This window comes from Pholcus phalangioides, unplaced genomic scaffold (genome assembly GCF_987345545.1).
Source record: "Pholcus phalangioides strain wild (caught in Gottingen) unplaced genomic scaffold, Ppha-v1.0 ptg000005l_1, whole genome shotgun sequence".
Taxonomy (NCBI): domain Eukaryota; kingdom Metazoa; phylum Arthropoda; class Arachnida; order Araneae; family Pholcidae; genus Pholcus; species Pholcus phalangioides.
Window position 1 is genome coordinate 7,763,117 of NW_028301598.1, and position 13,423 is coordinate 7,776,539.

Here is a 13,423-nt window from a genome sequence, read left to right on the forward strand (position 1 = left end):
ATGGCATTGAAAGAAAATGTTGAAATGACTATCTAAGTTTAATGGCTTGGAAAAGACAGATGATGGTTGAAAATTTTGGATTATTATCTGGTGTATATTTGACGAATGCAAAAGTCTACAAGACCTGGCTACTGCACCCTACACACACACAAAATACATTAAGATGTCTTTTTATGATTTGCTGTGGTGCAATTAGATGCCTTCCTTTGCTTTTGCAAATACTCCGTTTAACTGAAAATCTTTCCAAATAATGAACCAAGTATATTCGAGGCCTTATTCTTAAATTTTTCATAGTGATATTCAGTTCTATTTTTCAAGAAAATATGTTGGGAGAAAGAAATAGTTGATTGAATTTTTTTTTTATCACACAAACTTGGTAAAGAACCAAGCATCAGTTGATGGTAACTGTAGATTTTTTTTAACATTGTGATCCTTATCTTGAAGATTAATTCTTAGGAAATTTCTAGTGACTAAATGGATTTTGTGCTATAACAGGACTTGATTCTATGGAATTAATCTTCATTGATATAGTGTTTTTACTTCTCTGTGGCATTTTTTTCTCTGACGTTCTACATCATTAGATGTGTGTGTTATTGCAACCCTGCATTATTTTCATTTGTATACATTTAATGCTATCTTTTTCGGGTGATTTCTTTGCCACCTGAGATATTTCAAATATAGATTATATTCTTTTCGAAGGTAGATTATAGAAATTAGATTCAACTTGAAGTTATGACAATTTCTAGATCATTTCGAGGTAACAAAGCTCTACTACATTATACCTCTTTTCCTTGTGACTTTTCATTCCAGAGTTGCATAATTCCGATGAAACCAACATTTCGTTGGTTTGAAAAATTTCTTCCCTCACAATAGAATTTTATTGATATATTTTTTTTTTGTATTTGTGTCTGAACTATAAATAATTATGAAAGCTAATTATGAGTATTTTGAACGAAACAATTGTGGTCATATAACATTGGTATAATATTTTGCAGTTTAGATTAATGTATTTTTTGTACAAAGTTCAAAATCCAAGTCAGAAAAGAAAGAATCCAAATCTTCCAAGAAGACTCCTGTCAAATCTCCCACCAAGTCACCCGGATCCTTTAAAAGTAAAGAATACGTGTCCAGCTCAGAGAGCACGAGTGATAGTGATGAAAAGCCTCTCAAGTCTAAGAAAACAAAAGAAGATAAAGGCAAAGGGAAAGAAGAAAAGGTGAGAACTCTAATCCCAAACCCATTGCTTTTTATTTACATACCGTTAAGGTTAAACAAGGAAAAAAAAAATTTCATATACAAAGCATAGATAATTTAATTTTATTCAAGTAATCATCACAGGATAATGAAGCGCCTCACTCACAAACATAGCAGACAAAGTGATTAACACATCAACCTCTGGTTTGAAAGGTCTAGGTTGGAATTCTGAGAATGATATGGAAGACTATAAACTGCAGGTCCTGCACTATACTTTGCCTTCATTTGCATAAAATATTAAATTTACAAAAAAAAGATTAAATGGTTGTAGGTGAGTTTAACTAGTTTTTTCGTGAATTATTGTGGGACTTCGGTATAAATTATATTTCCCAAAGTAATTTATAAAAGGCAAGTTTGGCAAGTTTTTTGCCAACTGTGTGGAATAAAAATTTTGACAACGATGGCTAGAATACAAAATTTAAACTTGCACATTGATGAGACAAATTCCTACCTTGCTTTATGATAATGCAACACAGTCAGTATTCTTGGGAAGGGGGGGGGGAATGGACCATGAATATAGAAAATCTGTATAACCCAAACCATAAACTTTTGTTTTTTAGGCATCTTGTATATACAGTATCTGCTTTGTGTGGAAGAAGGGTGGGGGAGTCCAGTGATTCTAAGCAATGTATTTGTAAAGCACAAAATGATGTTTGTTAGCCATTTCTTCTAAATTTTAGTTGATTTGTTTATGGTAACAAGGCTTTTTTCTAATTTGTCTACATGTAAAAAACTTACCATAGATGGGACTATTTCATGGAAACAATCCATTGCTGATTTAAACTTATGAAACATTTGTTATGTTGCACTCGAACTCTGCCACGAAGCTGGGCTGGAAGAGATCTTGGCAACGTAATAAGTCCAGTGTCAAAGTTCTGGCATTTACTGCCATGTTGCTCATAATGAATTTGTTTTCCAATTCTCAATCTTGATCATCTTCAGGGAGGGTTATCGCTTTGGTTTCAAGCAGTCAGCACTATTGCTATTAATTGACTCTTCAATTTCTTCTAATGTCTACATCAGGGCTGGACAAATATAAAGTTCCAGGTCACTATAGCGACTGAAAAATTGGTATTGGCATCTAAAATTTACTTTGTGTACTTACTAAATTACAGGCTGAGAGCAGCCAAAATGTTTGGAATCTATAGCAGCATATCTGTCAACATGAAAGAAGTCACTATGCCCTGAAAAAATAAAAAAATTATTTTGGACCTTTTTCTTAGTAATTTTTTCAGGGCCTAAAAAATTGTTCATTCACTTAATTTTTCTTGCGATTTGTCCAGCCTTGGTCTACATCAGGGAACCCTTCTCCATTAACAATCCAGAAAAAAAGTTTCATTGTCCAAGCTTTTTTCCTATTCTTAAAATACTGGGAGATGTAGCTTCAGGGTTCGCACATCCTTACAGACTCTTTAAAAACTCCTAACTTTTCATTTCCCTCTGGAAGGGCCCTTATAACTCCTTACTTTTTGCTGAAAAAGTCCTTTTTTTTTTCTCTGAAGGGATGATCTTTCTTAGAATACGCATTCCCCATGGTTATGAATAGCATTGCCTAGAAAAATAAGAGGAAGCTTCCCCCAAATATAAAGAGGAAGAAAAGAGAAAAAAAAACGCTCTCTCCCTTTGTAATAGGAAATGTGAAAGCAGGGGATGGGATTGGAACATCCAATGGTTGTGCATACCTGCCAACCGTTACGATTTTATCGTATTTAGTAAATGAATACGATTATACGCTTTTGCTTCTAAAAATACGATTTTTTACAGAATCGCTAGTTTTTATGTGTTTTCCTGCCTATGTCGCAAACTGGTCAGCTTTGGAAATCGATGGTTCGTAGAACGACATCACTCCGCTAAACCAGTAGCCAAAAATTCCCCCATGCCCAGTGGTGAGAAAGTTTTTACTTATGCGGTGAAATGATGTCTCGAACCTCCTATATTACGCAATATACTGAGTGCAGACCTCGCAGCTTTCCTATTTTTCCTACTATTTTCCTACTTTCGCCGCAATTATCTTTTTATCACCGCAATTATTTCCTACTATTCCTATTTTATCCCTCCTTCCCATTTGCTTACAGCCAATATCTCACTACGAAAATTCAGAGAAACCTCAAAATGTCACTACTTTCCGCAGTTTTTTTGACGTGTTTTATGTGTTTTATTCACATTACAACTCGCTACTGAAAAAGAAGAAAGGGAAAAAAATTTCAGTTCCACTGGAGTAAGGAACGACGACAAGCGTATCTTTTCGCCGCTGCGCCTTAAAGTGCTAAAAACTGAAGTCCAGTGGGGAAAGCAAATCTGTTTCGCAGATTGGTTGCCGTAAAATAAAAAGGCAAAAAAAAAAGAGAGGAACAGGCTCTATCCACACACAAGAGATTCCATGAGAGACACAATGGGTTTATCTATACTGGGATCCCGTAATGAGCGTTCATCCCTAAAGCGCCAGGTTTTCCTAGGAGTAGGCTTTTTGCGCCGCGTGAACCTAACTGGATTATTTCGTGTCGGCAGAAATGAGTTACATAATGACGTTACGCATTTGCGTTTTCCAAGCGTGGCGCATCGGCTCCGGACGGCTATATAGTATATGACCCTGTGTCATCTACTCTATCGGCTGCATGCTCCGGTTTAAAGGGAAGAGACACAACACGAAAATGAAGGAAAGATCGCTGAAACGCGTGGCACACGACGCTTAACTCCTCCAGAAGCAGTCTGCCAATCACGCCCGACGTAAAGCGCTGTCGTGAGCCGTATTGTGTTCTGTAGGAAAACAGTCGTACTGCTTTTCATATTGATGAATAGACGGCGTGTCGCGCTGTGTGATTCACGTTGCGCGCGACATAGAAAACCTGCTAGTAAAACCATGCTTTGAAAGTGACAACAGCCCCCGAGCCACGTCTGGTTTTACAGGGGGGGGGGGGAAAGAAGGACGAGCCGATCAGCCGCTATAGCTGAACCGACTTTTTTTAACCTGCAGAAAATAACTTTTGGGTATCTTTATGTTAGGGGTCATTCAAGTATTACGTCAGCATGGATGGGGAATTTTCGATTTGCTGACTTGATGACGGGACGGGGGACGGGGGGGGGGGGGCGGTTGGATGATTCTTACGTCATCAACCACCCTTTATAAAAAATATGAAATGTTCTTAATGGCGTCTTACTCGGTGCGCGAAAAACGAGTAAAACTTTTCACTAGTTTGTGGGCACCTGAACTAACATTCTCCCTATCGAGTCCCCTACAGAGCAACTCTAGTGATCTTCAAATACTTAGCGGACCCAAATGCTCTGGAGCTGTGCCACGCGTCATATAAGTGATCTGTGATTATGCTGCAGATCACTTAAGTAATCTGGGAATGTGCCGCGGATAACTTGAGTGATGTAGAACCGCACTGGTGGCAGGACTAATGCTCTAAAACTTTGTCACATGTCACTCAAAGGATCGCATTAATGTGCCACAGATCGCTTAAATGGTCTGGAATTGTGCCACGAGTCACTTAAGCTATCTGTAAATGTGTCACTTGGTTCATTGTTACAAAAATAGATTTTGGGACAAGCCACATCATAACGCCAGGGCCACATTTGGTCCACACAGGCCGAATGTTTACCGCGGGCCAAGGGTTACCAAGGGCTTAGAAAGGTAGGGTCGCAATGAATTTCTTGAGCAATTTTGGGTTCTTAGCCTTCAAATAGCATTGAAATTAACAAAAATTGATTATAATAACATATAAAGATATTTTGTTTCGAAATTGTAAAAAATATTTTTACAATTCTTTTAAAAAATATTTTTTGGATTAAAAATATAAATTTTTGATCATCTGGGGGCAAGCCCCCAATTCAGGTTCCACCAATAAGCGTTAGGAGGAAGGGGCCAGAGCGCTGACAGGGGGAGGGTGAGAGTTTTGCTGACTTTTTCTGACAAGAGGGGCGAGTCAAAAATTGCTGAAAATTTGCTGACGTAATACTTGAACAGCCCCTTATTTTAAAGCATACATGTGCTCAACACATGGCCTAAATGTGGCGTGCCTCAAGTGGCGCCGGTACACTTACAGATGAATTAAGTGGCTCGTGGCAAATTCTTACTTCAATTGAGCGGCCCGTGGCACATTCCCAGATTGTTTGAGTGAGTGATTCCGTGTGAGTGTGTTGTTGCGTTGTATTTGTATCTCTCTCTGGCAGAAGTGGCCACAGCTCAAGCAAGATAAAAACAAAATTTATTGCAAACTCAGTACATCACTTCCGATTTCTTTAAACCATTTTAATACTATATACTACCGCAACCCTCTCTCTTCTTTCTTACTACACTTGTCAATACCTAATCTTGATCATCATGCTCTGTTACTGTTCGAATTTGTGTTCTCTTGTCGCTTGTTACTCGCGCATACAGTCACAGCATATCTCTTCCTTTTCAGCTGAAATTCCTACCCATCATACCCTTTATTCTGAAAGTTGAAATCTTGGAAACATTGAAATAGAAATTAAAGAAAGAAGACATTTAAATGAAAATCAATTCACGTGTGGGCTTCTTTTATTGTCTGGTGGTGCAATTTTTTTTCGGAGGGGGCGTGGCCCCATGACACCTTAAAAACTCCTTACTTTTCATTTTGAAAATTTTGTATGAACCCTGAAGAGTTGCTGCAAATATAAATAATTTTGTAAGAAAAATCTTTGTCGGCTGTGGTTTTTATTTTGAATAATTGGAGGGGGAATGAATATCACTTTTAGAATTTCTATAATTTATGTGATGCTATTATGAGTTATATTTTTGACTACAAATACAAATACAACGCCACAACAGGCAAAACGCCCAACGAGGTGGCTGATAAAAAGATGCCCATAAAAATATGGATGTCATATGTTTCAAAAATACAGCAACCCCATTAAAAATGCAATTAACACAAATTATAAACAATATATACACATGATAAAATATTATACAATGCCCATAAAGAATACTTATGGTTGCCTTATTCTAAGAATGGATAGCCCCTCGACTTACCCCAACACGTCCACCGCATTTCTTTCCAAACGTGTCAATCGTGTTACAATTTACTACCTCCGGGGGCAAGCTATTCCATTCATTAACAACCCTATTAGAGAAAAATTCCCCGCGACACCACAACCCTGCATTGTCCCTCACCAATCGATACCGGTGTCCCCCCGTAAAAGCAGTTGACTGGCGGTGTACCAAAAGTTCATGGTCCATCCCATCCATCCCATTGAAAATTTTGAACACCTCGATCATATCTCCTCGACACCTGCGCTCATCCAATGTAAACATATTCAAAAAAATGAAGTCTCTCTTCATAACTCAAGCCCTGTGTGCCAATAAGGACACGCGTAGCTCTTCTCTGCACCCCTTCAACCAATTCTATGTCCCTCTGTAGGTATGGTCTCCAAAACCTTACAGCATACTCCAGCCCAGGACGAACTAATCCTCGATAAAGCGGAAGAATGACTTTAGGAGAACGCGAAGAGACCTTTTTGAAAATGAGACCAAGCATTCTATTCGATTTTTTGACCACCGCTGAACAATGTTCAGAAAACCTAAGTCGCTCGTCAATGAGAATTCCCAAATCGGTGAGCCTAGTTGCATCCGGGACAGTGACACCATTCAACTCGTAAGAGAACAGTGGGTTGTTCGAACCAAAATGAGCGACCATGCACTTATCAACGCTGAACGTCATGCTCCATTCATTTGCCCATGCTGCAATCCTGTTTAAGTTGGTCTGGAGCAACTCCCTATCGCTTTCATTCCCGATTACCCCCATTAGCTTCACATCATCTGTGAATTTGCTAGTAATCCCATCGATACCCTGATCGAGTTTATCGATAATGGGCGAGTGAAAAAAGTATGGGGCCAAGGACAATTCCTTGAGGAACTCCACTTGTGACATCTGTCCAACCAGAGAATTCCCCGTTCACCATAACTCGTTGCAACCTATCTCTTAACCACGATTCTATCCAATTCAGCAAGTTGCCCCCAATTCCAATCTCGTGTAAACGCTTCAAGAGTTTGCCACGTTGGACCCGATCGAATGCCTTCTGGAAATAAAGGTAAACAACGTCTACATTTTTGCTCTTACCCAAAGCCTTAGTCACGTGATCATAAAAGCAAAGGAGGTTAGTTACACATGACTTTCCCTTCCTGAACCCATGCTGATTATCCGACAATACATTATTCTCATCTATCCACTTCACAAACTGCCTTTTGATGATAATTTCCAAAATTTTCGAGAGGGAGCTCGTCAAACTCACTGGACTATAATTAGACACCACTTCTCTACTACCCTTCTTAAATATCGGAACAACGTTAGCCAGTTTCCAATCTCTCGGGACGATACCCTCAGCAACACTACTCCTGTATATCTGTGCGACTGGCCCCAACAATTCATTAGCACATTCCCTGAGGACCCTGGGATAGATATCATCTGGTCCTGGTGCTTTGCTTGCACATACATTTCTTAGAAGATTTAGGACCTCCACGTCTTCTACTTGAATATCGTTGAGGGTTTTATTACCCCATGCAACACCCGTATATCGAATATCATTATCTCCATTAAAAACCGACGCGAAAAAGTCATTGAAAGCACTACACATGCCTACATTGCTCTCTACCTTAGAGCCTCCTATCGAGAGGGGGCCAACTGTCCCCTTACATCCATTATTGACGTATCGAAAAAATGATTTTGGGTCAGAGCCAATGTTATCTGCCAACCTAGATTCAACTTCCTTTTTACTATCCCTTATCGCTTTCTTCAACAGTCTTCTTTTATCAGTAAAAAATGATAGGTCACCACGTCCACTTTTATACTCTCTGAATGCTCTTTTCTTTTCAAGATAAAGGTTCCGCACGCTATCCGTGAACCATAGAGGGTGTGATGTACAAACACGCTTTTTTCGAACAAAGGGTATGACGTCGTGCAAAACAGAGGACAGCTTCGTACTAAATTCTTCCCATTGACTTACCACCCCTACTGATTCCAACCGGCCTTTGAAAACTTCCGCTAACCTTCTTCTCAAAACATCAAAGTTAGTTCTCCGAAAACAAGGAACCAGTCTTTTGTTATCAACCTTACCCGAGGAAAAGTTACAGTGAAATCTGACGATACGATGATCACTGGAAGAAAACTCTTCCCCCACCGAAACATGTTCAACTAGATCCTCAGAACTAGTAAGAACTAAATCCAAAATAGCAGTACCCCTAGTGGCTTCTGATACATGCTGATACAAAAAATTTTCGAGCACCAACTTAAGAAAGTCTCTTTCATACTGATTTCCAGATGAAAGGTTCTCCCAATCAATACCCGGGTAATTGAAATCCCCTAGTACGAGAACCCTCTGTCGCTTACACATGTAGGAAATTTCATCATGCATTTTGGCAATGTAGTTTTGATCCCTATTCGGTGGATTGTAGCAAACCCCAACAATAAGCTTATGACGTCTTTTGCTCTCAAGTTCAACCCATATGGTTTCAATATCACTTCTTTGCACGTTACACTCTCTAGCCTTCAAACAGGATTTCACGTATATCAACACTCCACCCCCTTTCCTATCAGATCTATTTCTCAAAAAAGTATCGTATCCTGAGATGTGTAAGAAAGATTCATCCTCATCGTTTGCCCAAGATTCTGTAATGGCTATAAGATCCAAGCCCTCCACACCTATCATAGTTTCTAAAAAATCTTTCTTATTACCCAAGCTCCTGGCATTTATTAACACACATTTTAATTTGCCCGGTGGTTTGTTGTCAATCGAGAAGCCATCCAAGTCAGAGGTGGGTAATTTCAAGTCAGTACTGTTGTGATTATCATTAACTAACCCGCATTCCCGACTACGTGGTCTGGGAGTAAAAAACCTGACCTAAGACTATCGTAAACCTCCCAGACCCCTCTCTTATTTAGATGGATCCCATCCGAACGAAGCCACCTATCGGTAAATGCGGGAAGCGACTAATACTTGAAGGTTTTAGAACACTTTGGTGACAACAGAAAGCATGTATGTGGATTGATTATTTTATGAATTCTTATGATGCTGGGTAACAAATCAAAACCTGTAATTTTTTAACCACTTCTACATCTATATTTTTAAGAGGGAAAGTTTGTTTGCAAATTAAAAATAAATTTGCATATGTGCCCCGCCCCTTTTTTTGCTGTAAAACTTGTAAGTTATGAAGTTTGCCATGACTCCTTAAAAACTGCTTGAAACTCCTTAAAAACTCCTTACTTTTCATTTTGAAAATTTTGTATGAACCCTTAGCTTATTCTTTCCCTCAATGGTTACGGTTTTATGGATGTAATAATGATGGCTGTAGTATGCAAGTTATGAAATAACTTGAATACCCACTATATTGTACCCCCACAGATAAATGGCACTTTCTACAGGAAAGACGTGGATTCAAGGCATACAGTAACAGTCAAATTTTAAATTTTTATTTATTTATATATTTGACAGATTCATTGAATGTAATAAATGGGAAACCACAGCATTGAATCTAACATTTGTCAATGTTTTGAATTCTTCTTACAAGTTTTCCACTTTTAGAAACATTTGAACAACAGTCTTGTAGAAACATTTTTTTAATGTTTATTTAAAATGTACAACTTAGATTTATAGTACAAATGAAGATTATGATAGTACAAATGAAGATTTATATAATATATCTGTGTCAAATCATTTGCAGTGTTACCTTTCATTTCATTCTACTTATCTTTCATAATTACAGATGGAAGTGGATGACGATGGAGCAAGCTCACCTGCCATATCAGAAGATTCTGATGAGGAGTGAAGTTTTGTGGATAAACTGTATAAAAATATATGAGCTGAACTGAGTAAAGATGGGATTAATAAATGTATGCCATTGTGTGAAATATATGTGGCTTCCAGACTGTTACAGCATAGTTTGAGAATTTCACTTTCTGATGTTTCGCTTGCATCTGTAACGGGTATCTTTTGACTTTTAATAAGGACCCCCCCCTCCCTCCCCCTGTCAGCAAAATTTCGTCAGCAGCTTAAAACATTTCATATCTTCAAAAAGGGGTGGTTGATGACGTAAGCAACGTTCAAACCCCCCTTGTCATGAAAAGTCAGCAAATCCGAAATCCCCACCCCCCTCGATGCTGACGTAATACTTGAATGACCCCTTATAGATAAAAATGACTTTGTCGAGTTTTATTTCATGACCAGTTTCCAACATGTCTGCAGTTAATGAACTTCCTCATTTAAATTGAGATTGAGAAAATTCTGCCATTGCAGATAACACGTTGAAAACTTTTCATGAAGTGAAATTTAAAAAAGTCAAATTCATCACATCTGAGGTGCTCTACCATGTCTATCTTCATAGAGAAGCACACCATTTCATAGAGAAGCACACAGAATTTTCAAGCACACCTAAAAACATAACTGGAAAAAAAAGAGGGGGAAGTGAATCTCTTTCTTGGGTTTTATTACTTGAGAACCAGAAAGGAAATGACTTGCAACAACCAACCACCACAGAAATTAACAAAATAATCAAGAAGTGAATTTCTCTGACCATGCTCCAACAGTCTGGAAGCTGCATGTATTTTTTAATGAACACAGGCCACGTAATCCCAAGACTTTGTTATTGTATTAAGTCAATTTCCCTATATCTTTTGGATTATTTTGTAGTTTTTCCATTTTATATTTATGATATCGTATTAAAAGTTTCTTGAAATTCATATTCATTTTTTTATCAGATGCTTGGGATCATGATGGTATTATTTCTAATGTTACACTGTAAAGGAATTAGCAAAGTTAAATAATAGTATAGTTCGAGGAATAATGGTATGAAAGGATGGACTTTGAAATTATGTATTTCAAAGCCATACCAGCCAGGTGTTATCCAGGTGTTAGGAGTTAGAGTCCCAAAGAATATGGATCATGAAAGAAAACTATAAATTTGGCGCGTAGCACGTAAGGAATACAGAATCGAAGAAGTAGTATAAAAAGTAGCGATAAACAGATCTATAAATATGGGGACTGAAATGAATCGCATAAAGGGTGCAGGACATTATGAAAGAAATTGGTATAAGTTGTATAAGAAGAATATGGTAATAAAATTCAGCCGCCGCGCTCATATTTCAATGATATTTGCAGCTGGTCAGAATTTTGTATACATGTAAAAGCGTGAGAAAGTCCAGGGTTAGAGCAGATGGTATTAGGTGAAAGGAGATTTGCAAATTCCGGGAATAGTTCCCACAGGAACGTCAACCGAACCAAAGGGATAGCAGTAGCCAATGAAACGCATGTCCATAGGAAAATGTTATCCAATAATGTAAAGTGTAGAGGAGTTCGGTAAAGAAAATTTAGGAAAGAAAATCGGAATTAGCGAATGAGATGAAGTTTATGGAATATAGGTAGGAGTAGGCGGATAGCCAAAGAAAAATATATATATGAAGTTTGAGAGCGTCAGAAGGAGAGATACAGAGGGAGACACGGAGAGATATACAGAGACTGAGTGAGTGAGATAGAGATACAGAGACTGAGTGAGTGAGATAGAGAGAGGTTGTGGAAGTCCACAAGATAAGCGTGAGATGGGCACCTATGAAAGAGTGAAGTTGATCTTCACCGGATTTGGGGTAAGTCACACTTCCGACTTTACGAACCATTTATCACTCTCCATGTAAATTGAAAATATGTAATGCACTATCATAGCTTCTATTTGTAAATCGTATATTTAATGCCCTTATTTATAGTAGCCTAATAATTAAAGAATAATTAACTGTTTTATCTTTGTTTCCTTGGGCTTTTCATTTACATGGGCCTGTGGTTATTGACTTAGTTTCACAGCGCAATGATATCTATGGAGCACAAAATTAGTAAGATTATGAATAAAATTCGATCACGGCATTTGGGATGTTTACATTAGCGGGATGAATAGAATCAATGCTGCAGTAGGGTCACACCCGTTTACAATAAAAATAGTGCTACCCCTTAACAATGGTGCCTCAGACCAGTACCGTGTCAATGTGAGTCCAAGGTTGCATTAATATATAACGTAATTTCATATTAATATTCAATAACTTTTCATAAGCGGTATATTACAATGCCTAATCACGGTGGTAGTAGTGTGGTGCATTCATCGGGTGAAGCACCCCAAGTGAAGGTTAACACAATCACTGGCTATTTAGGGCTAATCGCAAATTTTTCCGGTTCAGAACCGTCGTTTTCGGCCGAATATTTCATTGAATCCCTAGAGGATACCGCAAAATTAGCAGACTGGCAGGATAATGAAAAATTAATTGTCCTGAAATCAAAATTGAAAGGACGCGCTGCCGAATTTGTTGCCACCAGTCCGGAACTGAGATCGGAAACAAATTATGAACGTTTCAAAACTGAATTTTTGAAGTTTTTCCACAACGAATTTCCCTTAACATATCATTTGCAAAATTTCACGGGTTGTAAACAGAAGGCAAATAAGAACGTCAAAGAATTCGCTTCACGAATCAAGAATGCGGCTTTCGGTTTCCTTGAAGGGGCAAATTTTTCTAGCCCGGAAGTGGAGCGTCTCGCCGACCGCACAAAATTATCCTAATTTCTAACGGGACTTAATCCCCGAATTCAAAAAAGTGTGTTAAACCAGGATCCCCAAGATCTAGCAACGGCGATTAAAATCGCCACGTTAATAGAAAACAACGAAGGTCTTTGCCGTTCATTCGGGACAGTTAATGTAGCCTCGAGTCAACAGCCGCAGTCAAATTTCGATTTCGCATCTTTGCAATCAATGATGGCCGAAATTATGAATGAGTCGGTACAATAGCGTACTAAACTTGAGGAACTCTCCAAGGAGATGAGAGAGGTAAAAGGGTCTCACAATAGGAGCAGCTTCGCTCCCATTCATAATCAACAATCCCACACTCGTAACTTTCCCCAACGATACAATAACCCACCACAGCCTTTAGCTAGAGCGCCCCAACAAGACAACCGCACCTGTTTTCAATGTGGATCAAGCGCACACTTCATTCGACATTGTCCGAATGTCAGCGTTTTTCCGAGGAGGTCGACTCCAATGAATAGAGCAAACTTTTCCTCCCGAAGAGGGAATTATAGAAGTCAGAGCAGGAACGGTCAGCAAACGGAGAGGCAGTGACAATTTTTGGGTAGGGGAGGCCAACTACACAAAAATTGTGTATCCTTCCTTAACCAACCGGGAATT

At 38.6% G+C, this 13,423-nt stretch overlaps 1 protein-coding gene across 1 annotated transcript in view; it reads left to right on the plus strand.

Moving 5' to 3' along the window:
- Positions 1–10,946, plus strand: part of Ssrp (structure specific recognition protein) — a 58,420-nt gene extending 47,474 nt beyond the window's left edge. The window contains exons 15-16 of the mRNA XM_089232264.1: positions 1,024–1,216; positions 9,974–10,946. Of these exons, the coding sequence (XP_089088390.1) occupies positions 1,024–1,216; positions 9,974–10,036 (256 nt within the window). The 3' untranslated portion in view covers positions 10,037–10,946. The remainder of the gene's footprint in view (positions 1–1,023; positions 1,217–9,973) is intronic.
- The last annotated feature ends 2,477 nt before the right edge of the window (positions 10,947–13,423 follow it).